This window comes from Molothrus ater, chromosome 1, assembly GCF_012460135.2.
Source record: "Molothrus ater isolate BHLD 08-10-18 breed brown headed cowbird chromosome 1, BPBGC_Mater_1.1, whole genome shotgun sequence".
NCBI lineage: Eukaryota > Metazoa > Chordata > Aves > Passeriformes > Icteridae > Molothrus > Molothrus ater.
Genome location: NC_050478.2, coordinates 46,063,794 through 46,090,807, shown reverse-complemented (window position 1 = coordinate 46,090,807; position 27,014 = coordinate 46,063,794). Strand labels below are relative to the sequence as shown.

The window sequence follows — 27,014 nt, the reverse complement described above, 5'->3', positions numbered from 1 at the left end:
CCCGCCCCTCCAGGTGCCAGGTGGAGCAGGAAGCGGTGGCGGCGGCGCCGGAGGGGACCCGCGCCCGCCTGCGGCGCCGGGCCCATGAGGGGAGATGGCGGCGGGCCGAGCGCTGGCCGCGCTCCTGGCCATGCTCCTGGCCGCCTCGGCGCAGCTGATCCCGCGGGAAGGTACGGACAGGGACAGGGATGGGGATGGACCGGCTCCCCCCACCCTCGGCTCGGTTCCCCCCACCCTCGGCTCGGTTCCCCCTACTCCCACCCCGGTTCCCATCACCCCCACCCGGGGCTCCGCTGCCATCCCCTCCCCGCCGCCCCTCAGGAGCTGCCCGGGCCGGCGGGACCCGCCCGATGCGCGGCTGAGCCCGGGCTCGCTTTGGTTGGCGGCACCGTAGGCGAGAGACTGATAACTCTGCCTTTATCCCCGTGTGCTGCTGCTGATTTAATAACTATTAGTTATTTAAAAGGGGCAGGGGTGGTGGGGTAGAATCGCGCCCGTAATGTTTGTGCGGTGGGACATTTCAGTTTCAGCACTTCTAGTCAGAATGCTCCCTTTTCTTTCTCTTGGAAAATGCTAACAAGAAAAATTACTTGATCTTTTACATCCTTGCTTGCTGGAGTATTGACTACGCAAGTAACTTCACAAAGTCCTTTTCCCTGGACGCCAGAGGGGCAGCTGAACTCTCTGTAAAGAGCAGAAGCTCCTTGGTCTGTGTTCTATGTGGGATCGTGCAGTTGCCCGAGTTTTTCAGCAGAGAATGGTATTATTGATATAGAACAACGGGTAGACCGTATGCAGGGAAATGGAAAAGTTTATATGCCCAGCCGAGTCAGATAGTTTAAGGCCCACAACCAGCTCTGCATCTGTTGAAATTCCTGGATGCTTGTTGAAATCCCATGTATCTAACCCTGTGTGCAACCCCGAAAGAATTCCAGTTATGAACACAGGGACAGAGTGTGGTGTTTTCCTCAATTTCCAAAGCTGCTTGATTACAAAAAATGCTCATCCTCAAGTCTAAATAGTCTATTTAACTGCTATCTGTAGTCCTTTCAAAGGCTCTTGAGGTATGAGTCCTTATGTACAAAATAACTGGTAGTTATTTGAAGTGACTGTAAATTGCCTAAAGAGTCTGGATGTGAAATTTATGCCTTTTTAATATTTCTATTGCCTTTGACTGCACTGGTTCTGCTGAAGTGGAGCTCAGGCCATTATTATCATGAACAATACATGCAAAATGTTTCCTTTGAAATTGGGCAGCCCTAAGGTTTAAGTTTCAAGCTGTGCAGTCTTTTAAATAAAATATTTGCATTTAATGTATTGCCTCTGAGTTGAGTGAATAACAGCAATTTGCCTCTCTAAGCCTCTTCAAAGGAAAAAGAAAATATAATGCCGTTTAATAATTGTGCTTTGTTTTCAGAGTAAACAAATATTTAAAACCTTAGGTGGCTCAGCACTAGAAGCAGAGGAGGCAGACTGTCCAAGGATTTTAGCTTAATCTAGAGGAACGTGGGAGAAAGAGCACCCCAACCTCTGGCCTTGCTCTTTGGCAAATCTTGAAGTTGCTGTTTGCAGCAAAGTTAGTGACAGTTAAGTCACACAAAACGCCACTGGTAGACCCAGTGGTTTGTTGCCACTGATGGTGGCCCCTCTTCCTACCTCCTTCAGTCCTTTTCTCTCCAACCGCAGGCTTCCACCCGCTGGTCTGTCTCCTGCACAAGCACCACCACTCCTGTGTGCCAGGTCCTCTTCTGTCACCCTCTCAAACTCTCTAACGTGGTGCTTCCTCCTCTTTGAGAAGCCCTGGTCCCCCCAAAAAGAGGTGGCTCAGACTCAGCTACCTTGGCAGACTGAAGGTTGGGATGGTGTGAGCGGGACGTGAGGCAGAGGGGAGTGGGGCCTTCCCGGGTTTGTTGGCACGTGAGACCTTGTGTGTCCTTCCTTCCAGTGGGAACTGCTGTTGTTATTGCACAACCAAAACTGTTGGAACATTTCCCTGAGCAAAGATTTGTCCTGAAAGCCCAACACAGCTCAAGTTAAGATTTTCCTCTGCAGGCCTGCGTAGTTTGTAATTTTTAAAGAGTTCCTGTTGCTCTGGTGCTGGTGTTGGCTCTGCTGTTGCTGTGCTTTGGCTGCCTCCCTTTCCTTGGTTGGAGCTTCCTTCCTTTCAGCAAGGCCGGGTTTAGGCTGGGTGTGCACGTGGGGTGTGGATGAGGCACACGTGGCTCCTCCTGGGGAGTGGTGATGCTCTGCTGGGACAGCTACAAATTTTGGTGTGCCTGTCTCTAAAGCCGTCTCTTATCATCCTCAGTGAAGTTCTTTCTCCTCTCACCTCCCTGCTCCACTCTTTCCCAGCAGGTACAGTATTACAGTGGTGTTCCTTTAGGAAGGTGTAGGTGGGGCATGGCTGGTCACATTGTTCTCAGAGGAGCTTGTGGGTTTTCTTGAGATGCAACTTAATGCATAAAGTAAATTATCAAGTGAAAGATTGGTCCTAACTTATAGCTGGAAAACGACAGAAAGAAGTATTTGGTGTGCTGGCTGCGCACGGACGTGGGAGTGTGAACGGAGTATTGCATATCTGACCTTTGAAAATGTGTTTTCCAACTAAAAATGAGTTTCTTTGAGGCACTAATAATGAAGTTAATCAGGTTTCTGTGCTGTCTATGAAACATAAACGTTTCAGGTTTAAAGTATCCTTATTAATGTGATAAAATCTGCATGTGTATTCTGGGCTTTGTCTTTAAAATGTCATTGTTATAATAAGTGAATTTAGAGATAGTGCCAAGTTGATTCTTGCTCTACCCTCCAGTCATCTTTTTCTTGGCAACTGACTGATTTGAGTCACACGTCAGTCCTAACATGTAAAGCTGCTTCATTTAATAAAATAAAAAGCCCTGAGCTGTTAGCAGGGTCATTCTGCTGCTCTGACAGAATATAAATAACAACCGTGTTTGTTCTCCTCTGAAAGTCAGTGGAAACTGGATTATTTCCATTCTGAATCACCATTTGTTCATTCGATTGAGACCTCTCCTTTTAAGACTACAACCAAAGTACATGTGTTGTAACCTTTTTTTTTTTTTTTTGCTTGCCTCGTGCCATTATCAGTCTGGAGTGCTAACTTTTTTTCCTCTAGAAACTAATGTGTTTATAGTAAATTATTTATAGTGTGTCTCAGTTCTGATACTACTACCTTAAATTCACTTCCAGAAAATATCCCCTTTTTTTTTCCTTTTCGCAATTCCAGAACTTTGTGTATTTGAAATCTTTGTTTTTAAGAGGTGAGCCTTGTCTGTGTGTGTTTTTCATTTGTCTATAAGTCTGAAGGGATGTAGAGGTGATGGGAAGGGTTGACTGATTGTGTAAGGTGATAGGAATGTGAATCAATGTAAACATTGGTACACTGAGCTGAATTTATTGTCCATAGCAGCACAAATAACCACCAGTTTGAGTGCCCCCCACTAGAGATCCCCAGTAAGTTTGTTGTCTCTGGAGTTGTGTGAATGAAGTTCCTCCCAAGAGCTGGAATCTTGTTCCTGGGCTTACTCAAAACTGGAAGCACCAACAAATAGCAGCCCCTTGGCTACAAAGTGGCCCAGGAGAGAAGAAACCAGATGCGATGAGCCAGCTCCTGGGCCTGGCTCCTTAGGTGACTGGTGTCTTTTTTGTGCCTGGGGTTGTCATTTGATGTGGTGGCTCAGCAGCCAAAAATAATTAGGGGAAAGCATGCTGAAAAGGATTATTTCTTGGCACTGATTCAAGGCAAAGGACTAGTCAGGGGAGAAACAAGGTGAGAGGATTTGAGGCTGATGAATCTCATGTCCAGAGTACCACCATGGACCTGTGACATGGAGGAGGTTATTTGTTCGCTAGAAGGTTGTCTTCCTCTCATTTTTATTACAATTCTGTGTGTTGCCCTGCTATACTACAAGGAGAGTTTCTAGATGGAAATCAGGGCTTGCTGTATGAAATAGAGGAAGAACCTTTCCCCAGCCTGATATCCGATACTATTTGGGTCAGTTGTGCTTAGGCTTGTTAATTGCTTGTATGAATTATCTTATCTACAGATAATGTTGGAATAGAAAAAAAAAGTAGGAGAAAACTACTGAAAAATAATCTGAGTTCTTGAAATATGTAATAGCAGCTGCAGTATTTTTACAAATAAGTGTTGCCAGGGTTCAGTTTATTAATGTAGCCCTTATCACTTAGCCTAATTGATATTTATACCAGCATATGGTAAATGAAAAGCTTTGTGATCCACAACTGCCAAACCCTCAGTCTTAGGCAGAGGCTGAACAACTTTGTTCTTAGTGCATTCCAGAAATGTTTCAAATTGGAAATAGCGTGAGGTACCCTCCTGTGCTGAGAGCAAAGTCAAGATACTTTTGGCTTTACCTGTGTTGACTAAAGCTGTGGGTGACAGGGGCATGGTCTGTTTGCAGATTAGTGTAGATGATGGCTGAATAGCTCCTTTCTTCACCAGTTCTTCTTTTTTTTTTAATCCATTCTCATTTGCTTTCCGTAATTGCTGATGGAAAAACATGACCTCCTTCAGGTGCTGGGCAGAAGAGCAGTGAATGTGTGTGGAGTTGCACCCCTTCGTGGTGTGACTGCGGTGGGATCAGTGGTGGTGCTGGGTTATTCCTGGGGCTGTGGGGGAAGCTGAGGGCTGCTCACCACTGCCATGAGTGGAATGTGCCTCTGAGCTGTGCTGACCAGTTCTCTTACAGCAGCAAACTCCTCCTGCTCTCTTCTGGGTGCTCCCTGGAGCTCTCCCTTTGGATGTTTTCTGGTCTTGGTGTCTTTGCAAGAGCTCCTAGAAAGACTCAGCTGTAGCAAAGCACATATTAGCTAGAGAATATTGGCAAAATAGTCTTGGATGACAGCTTTGATCTAAATGAGCTCTTTTGTTGGACTACTCTTGTAACCTTCTGTTAAAATATTTTTTAAAATCTGCACCTTTAATAATTTCTGTAATTTATAAACCTTTGCCTGACAGGGGGGAAAAGCTAAAGATATCACTTAACAAAGCACTTCCAGCAGTTTCTGGGACAGCATCCAACTCACTGGTGCTGCTCAGGTGTCTCTGTCAAACCTCAGCTCTGGAGAGGACAACACACCCACTGCAGCAGGGGTTGGCTTGTTGGAACCAAACCATTAACCAGTTCCTGAAGAGCAGCTGCTGACTTTGTGCTCTCTTAGTAGGATTCAGCCAGTAGGGCGAGGTCACCATCCTTTGATTCGTAAACTTCTTGAATATCTTGCAGATGTTACCATAGGGTTTCTTCTTGCTTCACATCTGCTTGTGCCACCAGGGTGTGAAGGAAAGGACGTGGGCTGGGCTGCATTGTTGGCTGCTGGCCTTTACAGCCAGAGCAGAGCAACATCTTGAGTTTCTGTACTGGCTGGTGACAGAGGAAAGGGTTTGCTGCCTGCAGCTGAGCCTGCCTGGTGTGGGTAGTATTGATGGGACCTCCTGGAAGACCTTCAGCTGAAGAACTGTGCCATAGTGTCTAGTAGATAGGCATTTCAATATGTTAGTAAGATCTAGTCTGCCTGTGGGTGCCCAGGCTGCCATTACTGTGGAAAAAGTGTTTTTTTAAGAATCTGTCTCCTGTACCAGGGATAATGTCTCTACTTTACCTGTTCTATTGGACACCTTTTAACAAGGGTGCCACAGGGCAGCCTGCTTTGAGCTGTGCCTTTTGTTTTCTTGGGGAACACAGTGAGTGTGGTTACTTGATGTCAGATCAAACTCTTATTTTGGAGGTAGGATAATGCTGGCATTTTGGAGTTGGTCCTGGATTTTCTGAGTCCCTGGCTGTGAGACAGAGGAGAGAGCAAGCTTTGAGGAGTGGAAAGAGAGGATTTGGAGTTCATCAGAAGTGAGACTAAGAGCTGACAGCAGGATGTTTGGTGTGGGAGGGATCCCTGATTGCGAAATGCGCTTTTACACCTTTGTCAACCAGAGCCAAGACTGAAGAGCTGCTCAGACATGCTCTGAGATGTTGTCCTTTTGCTGGCTTAAATCAAGGTAGGGATGAAAAACTATGCAAGCAAACACCTCTTTGATCAAGGGAGGCTCCTGCAGGGACCTGTGTGGTGTCAGTGTTTCTCCAGGCAGTGTGACATTTTCTCCTCAAGCTGTGCAGACCTACGTGTCAAACATTTTATACATTGTATGCTGGTGGTCAGCTCATAGACAGAGGCTTGCTGAGCTCTCTATCTCACAATGTTGCTTCTACAGAAGCAACAACACTTCATATCTGTAAAATAATAATTAGGAAAAGGCAGCTGAGAGTCAGCAGTGTCTCTTTCACACTTGTGGTGAAAAAAAGCTTCTTTTAAAAAATCTGCATGACTTATAAGTGTCTTAATTATCTTCCAGAAAGGTTCTAGAGAAAGCTGTATATGTACAGAAATGTATAGTTTTTGGGGTTTTTCTTCAGTTATTTTAAATCTGAAGGTATTTTATTCCTGTTAGGCATTACAAATTAATGAATTAACAACTTTTGAGTGAGCAACCTTGTTGGCCTGGGGTGCTGACAGATCTCTGGTGAGCTATGTTGGAATGGCTTGTAACATCACTATGCCAGAAGTGTCTGCCCTTCCTCCTTGACGAGGAGGAAAAGACCTACCTCTCGCCTGCTTTGCATCCCCATCCTGGCTATCAGTTCAAACAATCACTTTAGAAGAAGTGAAGATTAGGGGGCTGTTCTGTGATGGCTGAGAAATGGGCATTCTGGTTAGCATGGCATAATAGCAATTGGCAACATCTATCTCCTAAGAGTTTACAAGCTTTGCAGAGTTTATCACTGTGATATTCTGGGTGATTCCCTGAAAGTAATCCTTTCACAAAATATGGACCTCATATCCCAGACAAGTGTGGTGGTGGAAGACAGGTCCAAATACGAGGAGATAATCATGTAATGTAGGGAGTAGTTTACATTGAAATGAAGAAGGGTTGGCTGTAGTTTGTGATGGTGATGTCTCTTGCTGCTCACAGCCCTGGTCAGGAGGTGAGAGGAGTCCTAACTGTCTGTGTGTCCCTGACTAACTTTGCTAAGGGTTTGAAGACTGTGAGGGCAGTCACCTGGATTACGTTGCTGGTGAGACTGGAGAAGTGGATGGTGCTTAGGCAGTTGGGTGCTGCAGTTGGACTGGAGAGATGGACTCAAATTGTCAAAGACGTTAGTAAGACAGGTGCAAAACAACTGAGTTGGCAAAGCAGGGAGACGTTTACTCTTTCAAATATTCCTTGATGTGCTTTTGGCCAATTTGAGTGAACTGTCCAGTGAATTGTGATGCAATTCACAATTCACTGGTGTGAATTCAGTGTGGTGGTGAGGTGATGCACCACCACACTGAGTTACTGTGTTATATACCCCTTGCTTCCCACCCTCTTGCCATGGCTCTTGCAGCAGATTGTGTGTAGTGGAATAGCCTCAGCAGGCTCTGAGAGTGCCTGCAGGTCAGCATCCCTGCAGGGGCTCGGAAGAGGCAGTGAGCCTCCAGGAGAACCTGCCAAGCTGTAGTGGCAAACAGCATCCCTGTGCTATGCTCGTCCCAAGCTGGTGGCACAATTCCTGCAGGGAACGAGCCTGTTCTCTGGAGAGGTGTGTTGGTTGTGTGGGTTCAGATCCCCCTGAGGCAGAACAGGGCTTTGGATACCGGTATTTCATAATCAGAGCAAGTTGCTGCTACTCGTCTTGCGGCTCCTCCAGCTCATGAATGGTGGCTGAGTCAGCCCCATCCAACTGGGTTTCGGTAAAAATGGCTGTCATGGAACAAGCCTGTGATTTAACCGGAATGAGCAAACCCACAGTTTCTGTACATAATTCCGGGATAAATTAACATCTGGGATTTCGTTGTAGGTTTTGTTTTCTTGGTCTGACTGGGGCTTTTTTGATTGTTTTAATCCACCCAGTCAAGTTGTGTGAAACAATCCATAGATCCTTATGGGTAAATTACTGCAATAAAATGCAGCTGTCAAGCCAAAACTAGTTGGACTCTGTTCTAGCTCCTACTTTGTGTAGCAAGGCACTTTACATAGCCATAAAATTGCTGTTCTGCCAAGTCCTTTGTTTGTGTATACATACACACACTCCATATGAGTGCTACTGCCCTGACTATTTGCCAGCTGTCTTCTACATTGCACTCCCTCTTGTACAGGAAAAATCTCCTTTTGACATTTATATATACATGTTAAAATTACTATGAGCTTGTCAGTAAATAAATTTAGGCTCAACTCTCTGGAGAAATTTAATTTGTTTTACACTATGCAGCTTGCTTCTAACCCCAGTGGAAGAGCTCTGAGTGCTAACATAAAAGTTTGAAAATATCATCCTCTTAAGAAAAAGCTGTGTTTGTGCAGAGAGGGGCATTACTCTAGCAATAGAGGGATGCTGTGATGAGAAAACTCTCATGAAGGCATTCTGAAATGAAGATGAGCAGTAGAAAAATCCAGTTGTGGAAAGGCAGGGTGTCAATTGAGATTAGGGCAGTTGATGAAACATCCGGGGAGGCTGCAAAACTGTAATTGCTTAGAGGAAAAAAGAATAGGGTGAGATCAGCTGTCTGCATCAGCTATGAACCAGCTCAGGACTGCAGGCTGTACCTCTAACATCTTCTAGCTGAACAATTCCATTGTTGTATAGACAGAGACGAGATCCAGCTTGGCAATGCTTCCTCATGTTGGTTTGGATATCCTGTGTGTCATCCCTGTGCAGCAGCAATAAGGCGTGGAAATTGCTTCTTTTCAAGAAATGTGTCCAGTTACTGGTAATCCTAATAAAAAGGCATGCAGTGGGAGTCACAGACAAAGAGAGATTGGTGTGACTCATGGGGAGACTCACTCGTGTTTATAAAAGCTCTCCAATGAAGGTGCTCTTTAAGTAGTCCCTCTGTCGTGCTGCTCATGTGTGGCTGTAGTTTGGGGAGTTTTAGCCATTTGTTCGTTTGTTTTTAATGACTTTGGGATCACTGCATATACGTCCCGCATGATTCTTTTATTCTACTTTTCCTATTAGATTTGATAGTCTAATGCAGCTTAGCACATCCCTAGCAGCTGGCTGCTGTTGGCATAAGAGCACCACGCTCTTATTTCTTGGCCAAAATTATTATCTGTGGATTTTCATCTGTGCAAGCTGTTTGTTTATGCATGGAAGGTGTCTGTTCTTATGTGGGCTTCTAGCAGGCAACTTTGCTGGCCTGATTTGGTATAGATCTGCATCTTTCTTGCCTACTGCTGTGATGATATATATATATTTATATTGATCATTGAAAACACTTCTGTGATTTTGGGCAGGTTCTGTTTAGGAAAGCTGAGGAATGGGATAAATCTGTGCTAGAAAACAATATTGACCTGACAAATATTTGATATTCTTGCAGAGAGATCAAATGAAGAATGATTATATGGTCATGAAGTCAGTAAGAGGAGCAGAAAGGAGGGGGAAAAAAGCCCAGAAAGCCAAATTGGGTCTTTCAGGGGCTGGGGAAGAGGACACTTTGTTTTGACCCTTGTAGGAGCCTTTGCTGATTTCAAAGCATTGAAAATTTCTGTTCTTTGGTTTCGGCTCAGGGTGTGTATTTGTTTTGATTTAAAACTAGTCACGTGCTTAAGGCTATGCCTAAACTTAATCCTCATGACTAAAAATTAGAGCCATGTGCCAGCATGTGGTGGATGAGTGCTGGCTGTTGGTGGTCCTGGTCCCTGTCCTGCCAGATTGGCCATATGGCTGTGCTGTCCCAGGGATGGGGAAACGACCAGTGATAACTGTTTGACCAGAGAATTAGAAAGCAGACTTTTCAGTAATACTTATAAACTTACAAGGTGAGTATGGCAGTTACCTTGTGCAAGAAAGAAATGTATTTTGTCCATAGTTATTAATTATTCGGTTTATGTTATTAACACATCATATCTGGATGACTTAAACAGTGGAAAAGTTATGAACATCATGGTCAAAGGTGTTTTGTACGCTAAGTGTTGTAAAATAAACCCCCAAGAGAACCCAAAAAGAACCCAGTGGTATGGAAAATAGAACTCTGGGCTAGATTGGAAGTAGTTGTTAAACTTTCTTTTCTGGACACTGCTTCCTCCTGAAGAATGAGGAAGAGCAGCACTGAGTAAAGCTTGCTTGGCTTTACTCTCTTCCCCACCCCATGGACATTGCCCCCGCAATTGTCCCCTGTCTGCTCTAGAAGGTCATTGTACAGGCAGTTCCCAGCTACACCATCATCTTTTTTATTTCCTCAGCAAAATCCATATTGAAAACCTCTTTTCTAAGGCAGAAACACAGATGTAAACTGTGCCAGCCATTGGAAGAGGTAGGAGAATGCAGTGTAGGCTCTCAGGTCAGAGAACTGTTCTGTCACTTAAAGGCAGTAGGAAAGTTACTCAGTGACCAGGTACTTACTAATGGTATTAGAGAGTTGGTAAACTTGTGGTTAAAAATATGTGCTGCAGTCTTCCAGGCCTCGTGGTGTTTGAGATTTTCATTTGAAACCTTTGATCCTGGAGGCAAATAGGTAAGGCAGTTTCAAGGACTTACTAAGTCTTTTGACTCCAAGATTGTGTAGAGAAGCTGCAAAAAGGCTCAAGACCAACGAAACTGAGATAAATACATGATGGGCTCTGCCTCTGAGTACTCTATTCTGCCTGCTTCCTGTAGCAGTGGGGGTTTTGATGCCTGAGGTTACCAAACCTGGAGCCACAATGTTTCCAGTCTCAGGGACGGACTATGCTGACTGCTCGGTCCCTGGGGCTTTTGCAAAGCATTCCAGTGAAAGTCAGGTCCTGCAAAGCCATGAGATTCCTGTAAAAATTAGGAGGTTTTTGAGCCTCTCTTCAATAGAACAGATGGTTTTTGTTGAAATTGAGTCACTAATTCAATAAGCTGCTTTCAGCAGCTGCGATGACTGGAGCTTTCAGCTGGGTGGGTCTGTCTGTTGAGGGTCTCTGGTGTGCTCTGTGACATTAGAGGGCTCTGCTGATCAAGGATTCCCATGGTGTGTTCAGCCCTGCTCCCCACAACCCCACCAGGTGAGCCCCTGCATGTCTGGGCTCTGATCAGCTCCTTATCACCCCTGCACCAGCTGGTGTGGAGCAGACTGGTGCTCGAGGGATGCTGAGCAGTTGGACAGAGCCTGGGGCATCCTGCAGATGTATGTGAGCCAGCTGTTCTCCTACACCTTCCTGACATGCTGCCTGGTAATTGGAATGGCTTCAGGGGCTCCCTCAGGGCACTGCTCTGCTGGGTTTGCCAGCACAAATCTTTTTTCATTGAGGTTAATGAGCACGAGGATTCCCAACCTGGCATATGGGCAGAGCTTTGTCATGCAGCCCTGTGTGATGTACCATTCAAGGCAGAGATGTTTTTGAACCAAGCTTGGGGTACCTTTATTTCTAGATCTCTTACTGTTTTTTTATATGCATGATTTTCTTCTCATATACACTAAAAGCTCAAGTACTGTAGAAACTGAGATTCTATCTTCCATACACCAAAATAAGAAATGGAGAACAATGAAAACAAGCAGCAGAAACTTACTGTCTGTCCTGCCCTCAGATTTTCACCTGGGGCTGGGGTATGGTTGACTTTACTGCAAACTTGCCTTATTTCAGCCAGGGCTGGCCTCATTATTTGCTAAGCATCCAACTGAAGTTAATAATAGTCATCTTGAATGTCCAGTTGGTACTCTCTGGTGTCTTATATTATGTGTATATTTTTAGAAGACAATCAGGTTTGAGTCATTTTTTTGATAAACTGCTACCTGTAAAATAAAAGGTTATTCAGCAAGGAGTTTATTCAGTGACTCTAGTATTTCCTGTGAGTGCTGCTCCTGCATCTGGCAGTACTTGAGGATGGGTGAAATATTTCCCAAAAGCTGTGAATCAATGATGGTGGTGTCAGAGATAGAGAGGAAGTGTCCAAGCACACACACTCTGTTCCAGGCCACAGATGCCTTCTGTGCTGGTGAGGGGCACTGCACAGACATCCTGTACCTTCAGGCAATGAGTTGTGAAGGGTGGGGAGGGTGGGAGAGGGCCATGACTGCACCTAAAAGTATCTGTTGATTTGTGCTTTTGGTATTGCTGGAATACCTCATCTGGCCTGCAGTAACTGTTGAGGTATACCCAGAAATTCATCTCTTACCATTGTCTGTGATTAAAGCTGAAGCTTGTTTTTTTGTTTGACTGCTGAATAAACTTCCTGAATTGAGTCGTGACTTGATGGGCGCCTTCAGAAATGAAGCAGGCTGTGTAATAACAAACTGAAAACAAAAATCAGGAGAACAACAATTTGGAAGGAATAGCTGAGCTACTTTTTAATTGTGAAATAAATGATACTGGTGAGGGTAAATTGGAGCAGAACTGATTGTGCACAAATTCCCTGTACACCTCTCCTGGGCACATGCAGTAAATATGTTTTTATGTTGTCTCTGCTGAAGAGAGGAGGCATTTTCTATTGGTACAGTACCAGAGGCTCCTGAGAGGTGGATGCTAATATTCCTTCGGACACTGTGGCATCTGTGGGGCTGTGTGGAGAGTCTGGTGCTCCTCATATGGCTAGTAACAGAACACCTCTGTTCTATGTATTTTTTCTTTCTTAGCTTCCTTTACAATCTCTCTTCATAAAGCGGACAACACCACAGTTACGATTAAACTGAAACCTGGTCTTCAAGCAAACTGTCGAATCCGCATGAAATATGTCATCATGTCTGAACTCAAGATAAAGCCTGGGGACAATGTGACCTTTACCTTCACCTGTGGTACTCCAGAGAAGTATTTCATCACGGAAATTCAGAAAAATATTGGTAAGATACAGATTTTTGATTTTTCCCCAGTAGTAATTTTCCTCTGGTAAAAGTAAATGCTTTTTTTCCTGCTGCTGTATCAAAGTATCTGCCATAATCTTAGGTAAGAAGAAATCTTTGAGCACTGATAAATAACCTTGAATGACTGCTACAACTATGCAAGCTGAAGAAGTCTGTATTGCAGCTGGCAGAATTAATGTTGATTTGGCTGTGCTGGAAACAGCTAGAATGCAGTTTGCTGCATTAATTCCTTGCTGCTTTTCCTTTTCCCACAATTTATAAACCGATCAAAGAATCTTTTTGTTCCTGACAAAAGCCTCTGAACACTTATAATAATATATTATGTATTTGATGAACAACTTGGTTGTGTCTATAAGGACAACAGAAACATTGAAGACCTGCACATGTTTCTTTATCTTTAATGAATGTTATTGAAATCAAAAAACTGTAAATTCAGAAGTGTAACTAAAACTACTTCTGCTTTGAATGTTATCCCTGGTGTATGTACTCTTTAATGGCATGAACACGTGCTACTTCTCAACTAGATCCCAAACTTCATTGGGTATTCAGTCTTTAGTAACATCTTCATTATTTTTGGGGTGATATTCAAGAATAATTCTCTTAGTGTTTTGGAATTTTATTCATATGATTCATGCAGATAGCAACACTCACTGTATCTCATATATTTGCAAGACACACTAGTGATATTTCTTCTTTCAAGTCAAAGCCTAGACATGGATTAAAGTTACTTATTTTGAGTGTCAATCAATTGCTTGGATTTTTCAGATAAAAGTTTTCTGGCTTCCCCTCAGAATCCTGCAGTGGCATTTGTTGTTGTTAATCTGGACACCAAGGGAAGAAAAACACAGTTCCTGGCAAGGAGTAAAACATTTAAAGATTAATTATTTGCCAGGAACTCTCTGGGGGACATGGGATAAAATGGATTCTCTAGATCTGTGATTTCTAGCTCTCTTGACACTGCATTTGTCCCTTTTGCTGGTTGAGACTCTGCCCTATTCACTAAGTAACTTCTAAATTCTTCAGCAAACAAGGTGGAATACTAGGAACAATGAATCCCTCCTATTACTCAGCCTGACAAAAGCAGGTTTATCCTGTCTGTTCTATGGGCTGGGATTCCTGTTTGGAGATAGCCTGTGACCATGTTAGAGGAGTGTCTTTTAGTGCACATAGAAGAAAACATGTGTGCCACCTGAAAATTGTGATAATAGCAAGGAAGGGGAAGTATCAAACTCCCCTTTTAATGGAATGCTTTCCAGAGTGTATCACAGTTCTTCTCTCTCTGCATTTAGACTGTGTGTCAGGCCCATGTCCCTTTGGAGATGTTCATCTTTACCCACCGGGGCTACCTCGCCTTAACAGGACTTACATCTGGGACGTGAAGGCAAGTACAAAAGCTGGACTTGAACTAAAATTTTCTACCTCCTGGCTAAGGCAGATTGAACCAGGAGAGACGTGCCCAGACGCCGTTAGCTACAACATCAACAGCTCTATTGATAATGCCACGGTCAACATCGGCACTTTCTGCAGGAACGGCTCCGTGTCCCGCGTCAAGCTGCTGGGAGGAGTTGTCATGTCCCTGCACCTCCCGTGGCACTTGCCTCTCACCACCTCAGGCTTCAACATAGCCAGCAGGGCTTCCATAAAACGTGAGTAGTGCAGCTGCCTCCTGCAGATTGCAGCAGAATCTATTTCAACCTTTCTTCACAGCTAACCTTCCATTTTTGGTGCTGCTATCCCTAACTCCCTTTCACTTAATCTGTTCTGGAAACTATTGTTGTATGATTTTTAGTTTAGTTAGATGGTGTTGTTCTGGAGTCAAAGTATTTGATGTACATTAATAATTTTAAATCTCTTTAAACTTCCTAAAACTTAAACATACCTGCTTTCTTGTTTTTGTGAATTCAGCTAGGTGACACAAAGTAGTATAATTAGAATGAGCCAGAGAGGTTTTGTTGGTTGAACTGTGTAGTTGGGCTTGTTTATTTTTTAAAAAGTTTCTTTAACTTCTGGAGCCTCAAACCAATACCTCTCTTCAGGAGAGGAGTGTGGGAAAAGGTGAAGCAGTGCCTGGAAGGCACAGGAGGCTGCATAAATACATTTATCTGTTTCAACCTGCACAGTAACATAAACCGTTGTGTAATAATCTTCCTAAAATACCTGGAATATTATACAGCAATCAGTGGGTTACTTTGTGATCTCATGACAAAACTTTCTCTGTACTTGAATTCTAGTGCTTTTGCTATCAGTTATAAAAGAAACCTGGTCCAGGTTCAAGCTTCTAGAACGTGACTGTTTTGTATAATTCCTGGCACTCCTTACACTTGCACATCATCACTGGAGTCCTAGAGTGGGACCATAATCTCTATGTACCCAACTTCACACTGCCAAGAGTCATCCAAGGATAAAGTGTCTTATGCAGCCTGCATGTTTCACATTTGTGTTTTAATATGCCTATCTGAGGCTCTTTGCTGGTGTGCTTTTGTTAAATTTAGGAGGTTTTTGTAAAGAGAGCTACATGCTGCTATAAAAGCTTGCAGCTTTTGTTTCCCAAAACCCAGTGAAGCAGAAGCACTTATCAGGCTGTGTGTTTGCTCTTGCAAATCCAAGTGTAGAAGTAGGAATTAGGATCTTGCCCTTGCCAATAATAAAGGCTTGTCTGTCCATGTGCTTGAAAGGTTAACCTGCTAAACTGCAAATGCAGTATTAATACATTCCTTACCTTTTCTGTAATTGAAGACATAAGAATCAACTCAAATATATGTTTTGGTCTAAGCGTTTTGTAATAACCTAGCTTGTAGCTGGAGTGGGTGATCTCTCTGTCAAAAGAAAGACTGCTTCTTGGGTGCTAGATATGCCAGTGTGCCTTCAGTAACTGGAACTTATTTTATATGTTGTGATTCCCTCCCTGTTTTAGGGTTGTGCATCATTGAATCCATTTTGAAGAGGGAGTCTTCAATCACCCTGATGTCCCCTAACTACCCGCTGGGCTTTCCAGAAGATGAGCTGATGACGTGGCAGTTTGTGATTCCTCCCAGCCTGAGAGCAAGCGTGTTCTTCCACAACTACAGCCTCTCCAACTGCGAAAGGAAGGAGGAGAGGGTGGAGTACTACATCCCCGGCTCCCCCAGCAACCCGGAGGTGTTCAAGCTGAGCGACAGCCAGCCTGCCAATATTGCTGGCACTTTCAACATGTCCCTGCAGGGCTGTGATCAGGATGCCCAGAACCCCGGCATTCTTCGCCTGCTCTTCCAAGTTGTTGTTCAGCACCCACAGGTTGATGAGAGTAAGTACCTGCCTGCCTCTTTTGTTGCTTTCAGATGTCTGGCATGAGCCAAGGGAGATAAATACTCTTTTTTGTTATTTTCCTTGTACTTATGGTCCCTGTATGAGTTTAAGGAGATTACCAAGCAATGCTGAGGCCTGTTTTATTGCCCATGGTACCACTGACCACACGTACAGCAAGGCGAGCAGTGATGCTGAAATGTGCAATTTGCAATGGACTATTTAGTGCTGCTGTATTTTTTACGCCCTAACTTATAAATGGAGACTCCTTTCTATTTCCAGCACCTGAATCATGTAATTGAAAAATGCCTTTAACAGTTCTGCTTTCAGACGTGAGAATTCAGCATTTTAAAGGTCATTCTTTAAAGCGTGACCCCAGTTTTTTGTTCCCTGCGTGAGCAGTTGCTCCTAACAAGGTGAAACCTGCTGTCATGGTAGATAGCAAGATCTGTGGTATTATTAACTGGTGAATTGAAAGATGTAAAATTGTCTCTGTATTGGTAATGGCATCAATATGCATCTTCCCTTCTTTTCTTCCTTTGAGTTTTAATTTTCCTTCCTAGAGGAAGTTGAACATCAACAAGTGTGAAGAAGTCACATTAAATACAAAAGTTGTACTAATAATATCCCCTCCATTCTTGGATGTTCTTTACATTTCTTTCTCTATACTGAGAAAATAATTTTTTTCTGTTTTCTAGCCCCAAATTCAGATTGGTTTAGCACAATGACTTATAATACCAGAGCATTTCTCTAAAAACAGAAATAAAAGGCCTGTCTAGGTAATGAGCCAAGGAGTTAGTGATTTAGCCTCTGACTTTGCAACTCTGACCTCAGTTCAAGGTGAAGGTTAATAATCAAGGTGCACTTACTGCAAAAGGGCAGGTGGAGGAAAGTACACACTTGACTGCCACTGTGTCAGGAGCTACTTAGTGGTTTCCAGGTAATTTTAGAGAGAATAAGGTTTGAATGACTTGTGAGCTGAAGTCACATATCCAGAAAGGATCTGTAGCATCTCATGGTTACAGTTCTTTCTTCTTGTCTGTGTAGCCTGGCTCTGTTTATGAACAGCAAATCCTCACAGAATTGCTGTTAACAAAATTGTGTTTGCTTACATTTATTGTGTGTTGCATCTCGGAAGCTAGACAGAATGAAAACATTATATTCAGTTAATCAGCTTTATCTCCCTTCTTCTTTTGAAAGCAAAAATAATTTTAATATATTTATGGCCAGGAGACAAGACGATAATCATGTAAAAAATCAAAACCAGGTTGTCATTCCGTGAATGAAATGCAAGTAATAAACCATTTGGATTTAAGAGACAACAGTGGTTTCTCTAGGGATTTTATAGGATTTCATGATTGATTTTGTAGTTATATAAGTTCCATCAAAGATTCAAATTCAGCCCTCAGGTTGCCATCTGCAACATTGCTCTTATTAAAAATGCATTGCTATCTGCATATTCTCAAAGCTTCCACAGCTGTCTGTGGTGCTTGTCATTAAATAAGAAGAAAATATGGCTCTTTCCAGTCATAATAACTTCTTGATCTAACTCTTCCTGTGTTTAGCTGCTGCAGGAAAATACATTGTGAAAAATTATAACCTTGCGGTGGGAGTCCTAGGTTACATGCTTGGTTGTGCCAATGACTTGGATAAGTCCATTTGACCACTTGCCTTTTTGTCTGCCTGATTTCCCACACAGGAGAAAGCTATTTTATTCACCTTTTGTGTATGACTGAGATCTGTAGCTAAAGCTAAAACCAGAAAATGAAGAGTAGTAATAGAATATGTGTGTGTATATAGGTACCCTATTTCCCCCCCTGTCCTTTGAAGAATCATTGAATGGTTTGGGTTGGAAAGAACCTTAAAGATGATCCAGTTCCAAACACTTCCACTAGGCCAGCTTGCTTTTTTTAACGTCAGAGAGAGGTGCCTTAGGAACAGCACCAGGATGTTGCGTGGATCCAAAATCTATCTATCCACATGACAGTCAACCTTTATGAGCTACACTTGCATTTTTTTTCTCCTCTTTCCTTCTGTTTTCTCCTTCCAGATGTTCCAAGAAGAGGTGAAGGAAGTTCTGCTTCACACTATGCTTCTTGGCTGTAATTGCTCTGGGGTGTTTTTTTGTTGCAGATGTCACCCATTTGGTTGACCTGAGCAAGGAGAAGAACATGACTGTGACAATACACTTGGAAGGGTGGCCCAGCCGCACGCCCCTCATGTCTGAGCCCATATGCCTGATCTGCAAGGATCCTCGCACCTGCGACCGTGCCTTGACTTTAACCTCTGGTGCTGTCTACAGGATCTCCTTCCTGTGCAAGGACTTGTCCCAGCTGAGGATCACAGCTGAAAAAGGCATAGGTACTACAAAAGTGGCTTAATCCTGTTTCTTAGGGAATGCTTTTGCATGTTTTTCCCCAGGGGTCAACCAAACTTGTTCCCTTGCTTTGGCTTTAAATTGAGGTTGGAAACCAGGTGTTGGCCAGCTGGGAGATGGGTGCAATGAATCTGGAGGTGACCTTGTTCAGTACATCGTTCTACCTTTTAAGAATAGAAACTGCGTAGTTATTCCTAGAAGAGAAGAGAAAGAAGTCACCTAAGTCACTGCAAATTATGGAAACAGAGCCAGAGACCCCAAAATCTGCCCATGAAAATGCAGGACCAAGGTTGCCATCAGGAGGGCATCTTGTTCTGCATGCATGTCCCCTTGATGTAGGATTTCCCCAAATGCTTTCAACTACAGGTAGAAAAGAGATTTGAAGTATCCTTACCTTGACTGGTCTGCAGCAGTGCCCCAGTCAGCAGGTATATCTTGAGTGAGGGCCTTTGAATATGTTTCTGTCTGTTTCTTTGGTGTCCTGCACCTATTAAGGAAAAAACTTAAATACAAACAACACGCGTTTGGATAAAGGTTACTAAGAGAGGATATTTTCTTAGGTAAATCCTTATCTTGGCCTGTAATGCAGGCCTGGCAGTACTCTGTGTGTGCCCAGCTATTTCCTCTGCATGAATACTCAGCTCTTTGGGTTTTGTTTTTGTTTTTGCAGGCTGTATGGATATTCGTTGGTGTCAGAAGAAGATTTATTCCCTTTCAGTGCCCAAGGCTATTACCCGATTGCCAATTCGACTGCATAAGTTTAATTGGAAGCTCTTGGCCACTGATATGATCAACGTAGAAATTACGTCTCCGTCCTTGAAACTTCAGCAACCCATCCCAGAGCAGAGGTGCAACACGAGCTACAGTTACAGCATTGTTAGTGCCACCCCAGAGACAGAGCTGAATCTTGGTGTATTCTGTCCCGGTGGATCTATTGAAAAGATTCAGATGAGGAATAATATCACCATATCCTTAAAACCATTTGGTAAAGGATTCATCAATGAGTCTATCCCTCAGGATTTGAAAATGTCTTTTGTGCCACATATTAAAGGTAAGGTAGTAGATTTTCTACTACTTTGTTCTACAGTGGTAGATCTCTCAATAGGCTTATTAAAGCACATATGGGTGAACAGAAATTAGGAGTTCAATCCTTTAGCAATGACTCTATGACTAGACTCTAGAATCAGTCTTTATCTGAACCAGTGATGTGATTTATTTTGGGAAGAGAAAAGGATCATTGTATTCCAGGTAGTGGATAGTTGATTGTGGCAAATTCTGCAGGTATGTCTTTGTTTATTGTGATAACATTGATTTGGGAAAGGACAATAATTATCAAAATTAAGTTTTCTTTTATTCTTTCCCTTTTGCTACAGATGAGTGCATATTCACCGTGAGCCCAAATCCACAAGCTAAAGTTTACTTGCAGACTCCCAACTCGCCTTATGGTTTGCCTCCTTACGTTTCCATATCCTGGTTCATCACTGTGCCCAGCAAGCAGACTGCCCGCCTCAGGTTCTCCAAGGACCGCATGGGCATCGCCTGTGAGACGGGCCGTGCCTACGTCAACATCAAGGAGGAGACGCCGGGAGCAGAGGAGATCGTGCGCCGTGAGGACGAGCTCCTGCCCCAGCCCCGGAACATGCTCCACAGCTTCTGGGTGAACGTCTCCAACTGTAGGCCTGCGGATAAGACGCAGCTGACCTTGCAGTTCTGGGTGACTTTGGCTGACAAGCAGCTAGGTGAGTGCTGTGAGGTTGTGGTGGTTTGTTTTCTGGTTGTTTCCTTGCTTTCCCTTGAGGTAACAGTAATGGATGATGGTCCTCCTTGGATGTAGATTCCTGCCTTAGGAAAAGTCTGTCCCTCAAAAACTTCCCAGAGTTTCATCTGGATATTTCTAGGAGCTGGGGAAGAAGGAGGGGTTTTAATGTGGTATGGTTTTTTGGGGAGTGGAAGGTGTGTTTCTGGGTTTTCTTTCGTTGACGCAAGAAATGGCAAGGATCAAGGTAGTAAGACTAGATTTCATTTTAAAAAAATTAATTTAGCTTTTTTAATTGGAGATAATAGACAGAATATATAATAAGATCAAGTGATGTTTTTCCCTTCCAGGGTCACAGACCTAGTGAACAGCTTGGGATTTGATTATGCAAACTTATTCATCCAAGTAGTCCTCACTTCTTGTTAGCAGCTCAATTAGTCTCAGTGTTCACATGAGCAAGAAATCCTCCCTAGGACAGGTCTGTCATTTAATGGAGATTGGGCCCTGACTGCTACCAGCAAATTCTGTTTTCTTGTTCTCTTTCATCTCCCTGGAACCTAAACAGTTTTTAAAGAAAAGATGAGGGGGCATTTTTAGGGTAGGCTTTGCTTATGTAAATTTGCTTCACATTTGCAATTTCTAATTTTTTGATCTTTTTTTTTTTTTTTTCAATCTGTGCTTCTTTTGAAACTAGCGGCATTTTTCTTTGCTCATGCATGGACTTCCCTAATCAATTTTATGACTCCTAGAAAACCCCAGGTCAACACAACCTGTGTATTTCAGAGGAAAGGATGGTTTTGAGGGGAATCTATGGAAATGCCACTATTTCTTCTTTTGAGTCCTTTCTCTGTTTCTTTCTGTGCTTTCATCTCTTCCTTGCCTATTCAGCCAGAGACATGTGAGGTGCTTTAGGTAAGTTTAGCAGTGCATGAGCTCTATCAAAAACTCTTGGAAGTGGGTGGGTTGGTTGGGTTTTTTGGTTGTCCATCACTGCCAACAGCAGGAGCTTGTTGTTGCTTGGCCTCCAGTCTCTTGGAAATGGCTTGTGTTGCCCTGTGGCAGGCATGGCTTAGGAACTCCTGCTCTGCCAGCAGCTGCTATGCTTAGAAGCTCTTAGAGGGGTTCAAACCCAGACAGATTTTAGGAGAAGGCTGGGTGTTCCTTCTTTTGCTCAGTGTCCTTGTTCCTTGTCTGTTTGCAGACCTTGGAATCATACTTGCTGTGGTGGCTGGCGCTGGAGTTCTCACAGTGATTGGACTGACTGTGTGCTGTGTTAAGAAGAAGTAAGTTCATAATTCAGCATGTGTAACTTAGCAGTTCAAGAGAGCATTTTGGGAGAGCTGCTGGGCCCTCTGTTTCATGTGTAGATATCCTTTGAATCAGGGTCTAAAGCATGAGGAGGACATGGTGGAAGTAGTGTTGACCCCAGGAATGCTTCTTTACTCTAAATTGACAAACTTCAAAGGTAGAGCACTGTTTCTGGAGTCACATTACTTCAACCTGCAGAGCACTGCTTACCTTGGCCTTAAGCGCAGGCTTTTGGGTGTACTGTGAGTCAGGTGTTTGTTGGACTTCCTCAGCAGTCCCTGCAATGTGAAATCCCAATGAATGTGGCTGTTGCATGCATGACTCCACTCAAGTCTTTGTTCAAACAAGATGTGAACTCATCCAGATACACTAAGAGTTTTCTTTCATGCATACAGCCTCCAGCAACTTCTGGAGTTTGCACATCAAGTGGGAACAATTTTCTGTGAGATGAGCCCTAGGGGAGAGAAGTGGGTTGTGCAAAGCTTACATGCATGGCATTACTCATACGAGCCGAGTCTGGAGTCATTGATAGCCTGGGCTTTCTCATGCATGTATGCTCAGTGTTGTCAAGGTGGTTGGTCCTGAAGCTGTAGAGCTGGAATGAATTTATGCAATATGGTGACTAGTGCAGTTAGGGGCACATTTTCCTGCCACACAGGAAAGACTTCACAAACACAGGCTTAAAAGTCTTCAGTTCAGCCTTTGTTCTTTCCAATTTAGGGGCAGTCATTCAGGAAAGCATAATTAAGAAAAATTAATTTGATTTTCATTTTGACCCACTGCCTTGTCTTCAGTAACATAGCCTTGTTTTTGTGAGGACCTAATGGTCTCTGGGTCTTACAAATGCCTGTGGAAATTGTAGGACTTCTGCACAGCCAGAATCCCAGTGCTTGGGAGAACATTGGAGTTAATCTTGCAAACTTGAGGGTCAGCAGAGCAGCTGTGGGTAACCAAATAGCATGAAGTTGTTTTCTGCTCTGTTAAAAAAGAACATCTAGGCTCAAGAGTTATTTCTCCCAAAATTGCAAGTAAAGCCTTTAATCCAGGTAGGCTGCCTGACACTGTGTGCTTGGGATGAGTGGACGGAAGCTGTTGTTACTGAGTTCCAGCACGCCAGACATGTCGTTTTTGACCTGTTAACAATTTCACCTCTGTAACAGGAAGAAGAAAACCCAGAATCCCATGGTGGGAGTGTACAATGATAACGTGAATACTCAGATGCCTGGAAGAAAAGGCTCATTCAGAAAAGGGAGGCAAAACAATGAGTCTCATGTCTATGCGGTTATTGATGATGCTGTGGTCTATGGACACTTGCTGAAGGAGTCCAATGGCTCTGTCTCTCCAGAAGTTGATGTCTACCGGCCTTTTGATGGACCCATTGGTAGCATGCCACCTTCTCCACCTCCATTCTCCTTCAGAAAAGACATTAAACGCTCTTCTAACCCCGAGGAGGAGCCTCTGCCCCTGATGGACATAGACCAAGACACTTACACGTTTGCTCATCAGAAATCAGGGCAGTCAGAGGACAATGGAGATGCAAATAAAAAGGATAAGGGAGATACAGGCATACCCTTGCTGGAAAATAAGGAACCAGATGGTTTAGTGGGGTAATTTTATGCCACAGTTTTCTGTGGAAACACAGGTGTAAGGACAGTGGCCTAAGACAAAAACATACTGAAGAGGAGTGTTATTTTTAAATATGTTTTTATCTTGTTTTGTTTCATTTGTGTGTTTTCAGTTGTTTTTTGTCCTTTTTTTTTTTTAACTTCAGCTGTTGATAGCTTTCAGTTTTAAAGTGAGCACCTAGCAAACTCAATTCCAGTCAGGACTCTCCAGGACTGGTTGTGAAACAGGTGCCAAAGGTGTGCTTCTGCTTTTTACTACATGGGCATCAGGAAAGTTAATTCCTAACCACCAGCTTAAAATTGGCCACTGGTAGTGGGGAAAGTGTGCTGTCCAGTATTTCCTCCTGTCACAAGCCATTATTTGTCTGAGTGTTGGTTGGTGACTCCTAGCAGATGCAGACTGCATCCCTGTCTCAAGGCAGCTCCAGGTTGCACACATCCAGGCGATCTGCTAATATCTGACCAAATCCAAAAAATTTAAAATCTGACCATCCTTTCCATCACTTGTAGCTTGAAAATCCATCAGATTTAGCATGCCAGTGGCTATATGAGTGTAGTGAAAGACCATGTGTGCTGCTAGGAAGAGCTCTGTGCCTGTAAATCAGTGTGATCATTTAAGCTTGGACTCTTCTCCTTCAGAAGATAAGTTATGGATTTTCTCTAAGTTTCAGCTGATGTTGTTATACTTGGATTCCACCAAGTGAGCTTACACCAAAGACTATTTTATTTGCTCTTTGACAAAAACAATTTCAAAAGTCTAAACCAATTTGTGGTTCTGTTCAGGTGCCTGTGACATTCGCATTTTACTAATACCTTGCACTTTCGGTTCAAGTGAGAGTAAGGATTCAATAAAGAAATAATGATGTGGCCATTCATTTGTTTACCAGTGCTTTTCACTTCACCTCTTACTAAGGTTTACAATACAGGGTAAAAAAAAATTGTTTACAGCACCTGGTATCTCTGAAATGCAAAAAATGAATCCATAAGAAAAGCCTAGATGTTTTAATTTTTTTTTTTTTTTTTGGTGTATCAGTCTGAATTTAGCGACCATGTTGTTATGTTGGTGGGGACAGTTTTTGACTTCTGTCAGAACTTACACTTCAGTTGTCTAGCTGCCCCTGAAAGGTGTCTTTTGAAATCAGGTCTCATTTAAGTGCTGTAGTTAGCATGCCCCTCAGTTTCTGTGCCTTTGACAACACAAGGGCCAGATTCCTTGTGGCAGTGAAGTTGCCTTTTATTTATGAACATCTGCCTCGTCCAGGTGTGCAGTTTACTGAGGATGTTTGTAATTTTGTGTGCAGCACTAGACTCAACAACTGGAGAATTTCCCTCCAAAAACCTTACCATGACTGTTTCTGGCCTAGTGATACACAGAGGTGACATGAACCTTTTAGACAAGTGTTGCATGCAATGATGCTAAACATATAATAATATTTAAAACTAAAATGCCTTTATTAGAAACCTTACTGTTTACATTAAGTAAAAGTGTGGATTTCTTCCTGTGTTAACTATGCTGGCACTGCTCATTGACTATTTGGTCAAGTGTGTGAATTTAACAGTGTGTTAATACTGCTTGGACCTCTACACAAATCAGTATAATGTCATACCTGGCACAGTTTTCTGTAGCATTTATCAAAACACATGCTAGCTAAAAGTGCCTTTAATTGTTCCAGGTACCTTCCTGCTCATTTTTATCACTTTCAATACAGAAATGTGTATCCCTAGATCTCTGGCTACTCACTGGAATCAAAGTGTACTGGATGATTTTGATGTCATTTGAGAACTTAAAAAGATTTCTGCAATACTGGTATCAGTTTTTCTCAGGTAACTGAATTGCCAAAACCTATTTTATCAGAGTAGTCCAGTTGTGCATTTGTCTGATCAATGTTCCTCACTTCTGTTTTATTGAATAGTCTGTAAAAGAAATTCAAGGCTTTCTTATCCCTCTAGCTCAACTTCTTCAGTTCCTTAGATGAAATTTTTAGTTCGTGTCCCTTGTCACCAACAGGAAGAAAACATAAAGGAGGTTGGGCATTTGTTCACAGCCTCTTGATCCTTGAGAATATGATTCTTGTTGACTGATACTTTTATGTGCTCCAATTCAGCTTTTCATGCAACAGTATAAACCTTAGTTTATAGATGTCCCCACTCTAAGGTTGACCTTCACTATGCTTATTTGGTGTGTGTAAAGGAAGAGCTCAGGCACAGATTTCAGTTTGTTTTACATTCAGAGAAAGTTGTGACTTAATTTTTTTATTATTATTAAATAAATAAATGATAATGCTACCGCCAGCTGGAGTAACTAATGTATCTCCTTTGTGTGTGTGTGTGTGTGTGTGTGTGAACTCAGGATGAAGTATTTTGGTGTCTGCCTGTTGGTAGCTATGCCATCACCCTGGGCAGTAGAAGGGGGTTTCTAGGGAACCTGGTTTCCTGGGAAAATAAACTGCTCTCTGTGCATGTCCTCATTCGTGTGTAGCCAGTGATATGCTGTTAATGACTGTTTTCAAAGCCATGTGTTCAGATCATTGAGGAGAAGGGTTGTAAAATGCTTGTAGATTTCATATAAAAATAAACAGTTCAGTGGCTTCTCAGTAGGGTTGAGATGTTTGTAATTTATCCATGCCCAACTGACACATAAAATTGAATTCAAAATTAATTTCTTTTCAGGGATAATAGCACATTTTATGAACAGTCCTTCAGCCCAGCAGTGATCCTTATGGAAATGTGTGAAGCCCATTTTGTTCTAAATATAAGCTCATGGAATCAGTACATACTGATTGTTCTTTTGGGGATTTTTATTATTTATGAATTTATTTATTTTGGGGCAAGTTTAACGCACATAGAAAATGATGCTTGAAATCCTTACTACTGAGGATCCCAGTAATTGCTGGGGATGGATCCTAAACTTAATTAATGAGATCTCCTCTTGGAAAGCTTGGGAAACCTGGCAAGGATCATCCAGTCCCTAGGCCTTGTCCAAAACTGCCACTTAAAACAGATGTAGATGTGAGTAAAAAAAATCCTGGAGTAATTCCCTGGCAGTGGTCTTCATCTAAAAATGAGACTTTCTAAGTCTGATTAGCTGTTAATTGAAAGGTGGGTGTCCATAGGAGGATAGCAGTTGCAGAACTCCTGGCCCAAAGGTAATTTGCTTTTGAAGAGCAAAGAGAAGCTCAGGGTTTTGTTGCCCAAACCAGCAAAGATGAAAAGATACCTCTTGCTTCTTGGGCTTGAATTTGTAAGGTTTGGACAATCTTGAGCTATGAAAATACTCAGTAATTGCTTTATTTTTAAACTTGTTTCTGAATAGTGTAGTTACATTTCCAGAATAGACCAAAAGCCAAGTTACTCTTTTGTTGCATTACAGAAAAATTTGTAGAGCACCTGTAGGAAATGAGAAAGTAATTTTTATTGTAAACACCAGACAAACAGACTTCAACTCCTTGACCCTAGGGGGGGACAAAATCATGTTACTCTGAAGAAACTATGCTGGGGTACCTGTGAGTGTGACAGAGCAAATATTTAAGTCTGTGAATGTTTTGGGGGGAGGAAGGAGAAAGCAAAACACTGGATATCACTCATCCATGTGCACACCTTCACCAGCCAGCATCTAACTGCAGACTCTGATATACACAAAGGTGGGAGCAAATCTGCCTCCCCAAAAACTTTGAAGCTAAAAACAAAGTGGAGGATATATTTCTTGAGTATAAACATCTTTCTACATCCAGCTTAGTGATCTTCATTAAAACGGAGGAATTGTGGCAGGGAGAACTGATCCAGCCTGGAGGAAGAAGGGTCCTTTTACAAGGACTTTGAAACAACGTGCCAGAAG

The 27,014-nt window shown here is 42.8% G+C and overlaps 1 protein-coding gene across 3 annotated transcripts; it reads left to right on the top strand.

Moving 5' to 3' along the window:
• CDCP1 (CUB domain containing protein 1) lies at nt 1-25,776 on the top strand. 3 transcript variants are annotated; one of them, XR_008508837.1, is made up of 9 exons: nt 1-170; nt 12,607-12,810; nt 14,121-14,477; nt 15,746-16,114; nt 18,247-18,474; nt 19,161-19,541; nt 19,864-20,229; nt 20,941-21,158; nt 21,448-21,530. XR_008508837.1 is itself a non-coding variant. In XM_036379129.2 (9 exons), exons 1-9 carry the CDS (start codon nt 95-97, stop codon nt 23,163-23,165), a joined length of 2,514 nt encoding a protein of 837 aa, XP_036235022.1. In that variant the 5' UTR covers nt 1-94; the 3' UTR covers nt 23,166-25,776. The 3 variants fall into 3 exon arrangements, 2 of the variants coding, with proteins under 2 accessions (XP_036235022.1, XP_054373275.1); XM_036379129.2 differs by lacking the exon at nt 20,941-21,158 and adding an exon at nt 22,715-25,776 and having other exon boundaries at nt 21,448-21,529; XM_054517300.1 differs by having other exon boundaries at nt 21,135-21,158.
• Nucleotides 25,777-27,014: the final 1,238 nt, after the last annotated feature.

Bases quoted from the DNA above. Each gene is read 5' to 3' on its own strand.
- CDCP1 (XM_036379129.2), top strand. From the start codon at position 95: ATGGCGGCGGGCCGAGCGCTGGCCGCGCTCCTGGCCATGCTCCTGGCC. The intron at 12,811-14,120 runs GTAAGATACAGA...CTCTGCATTTAG, and splicing joins GGAAATTCAGAAAAATATTG to ACTGTGTGTCAGGCCCATGT. The intron at 14,478-15,745 runs GTGAGTAGTGCA...TCCCTGTTTTAG, and splicing joins CAGCAGGGCTTCCATAAAAC to GGTTGTGCATCATTGAATCC.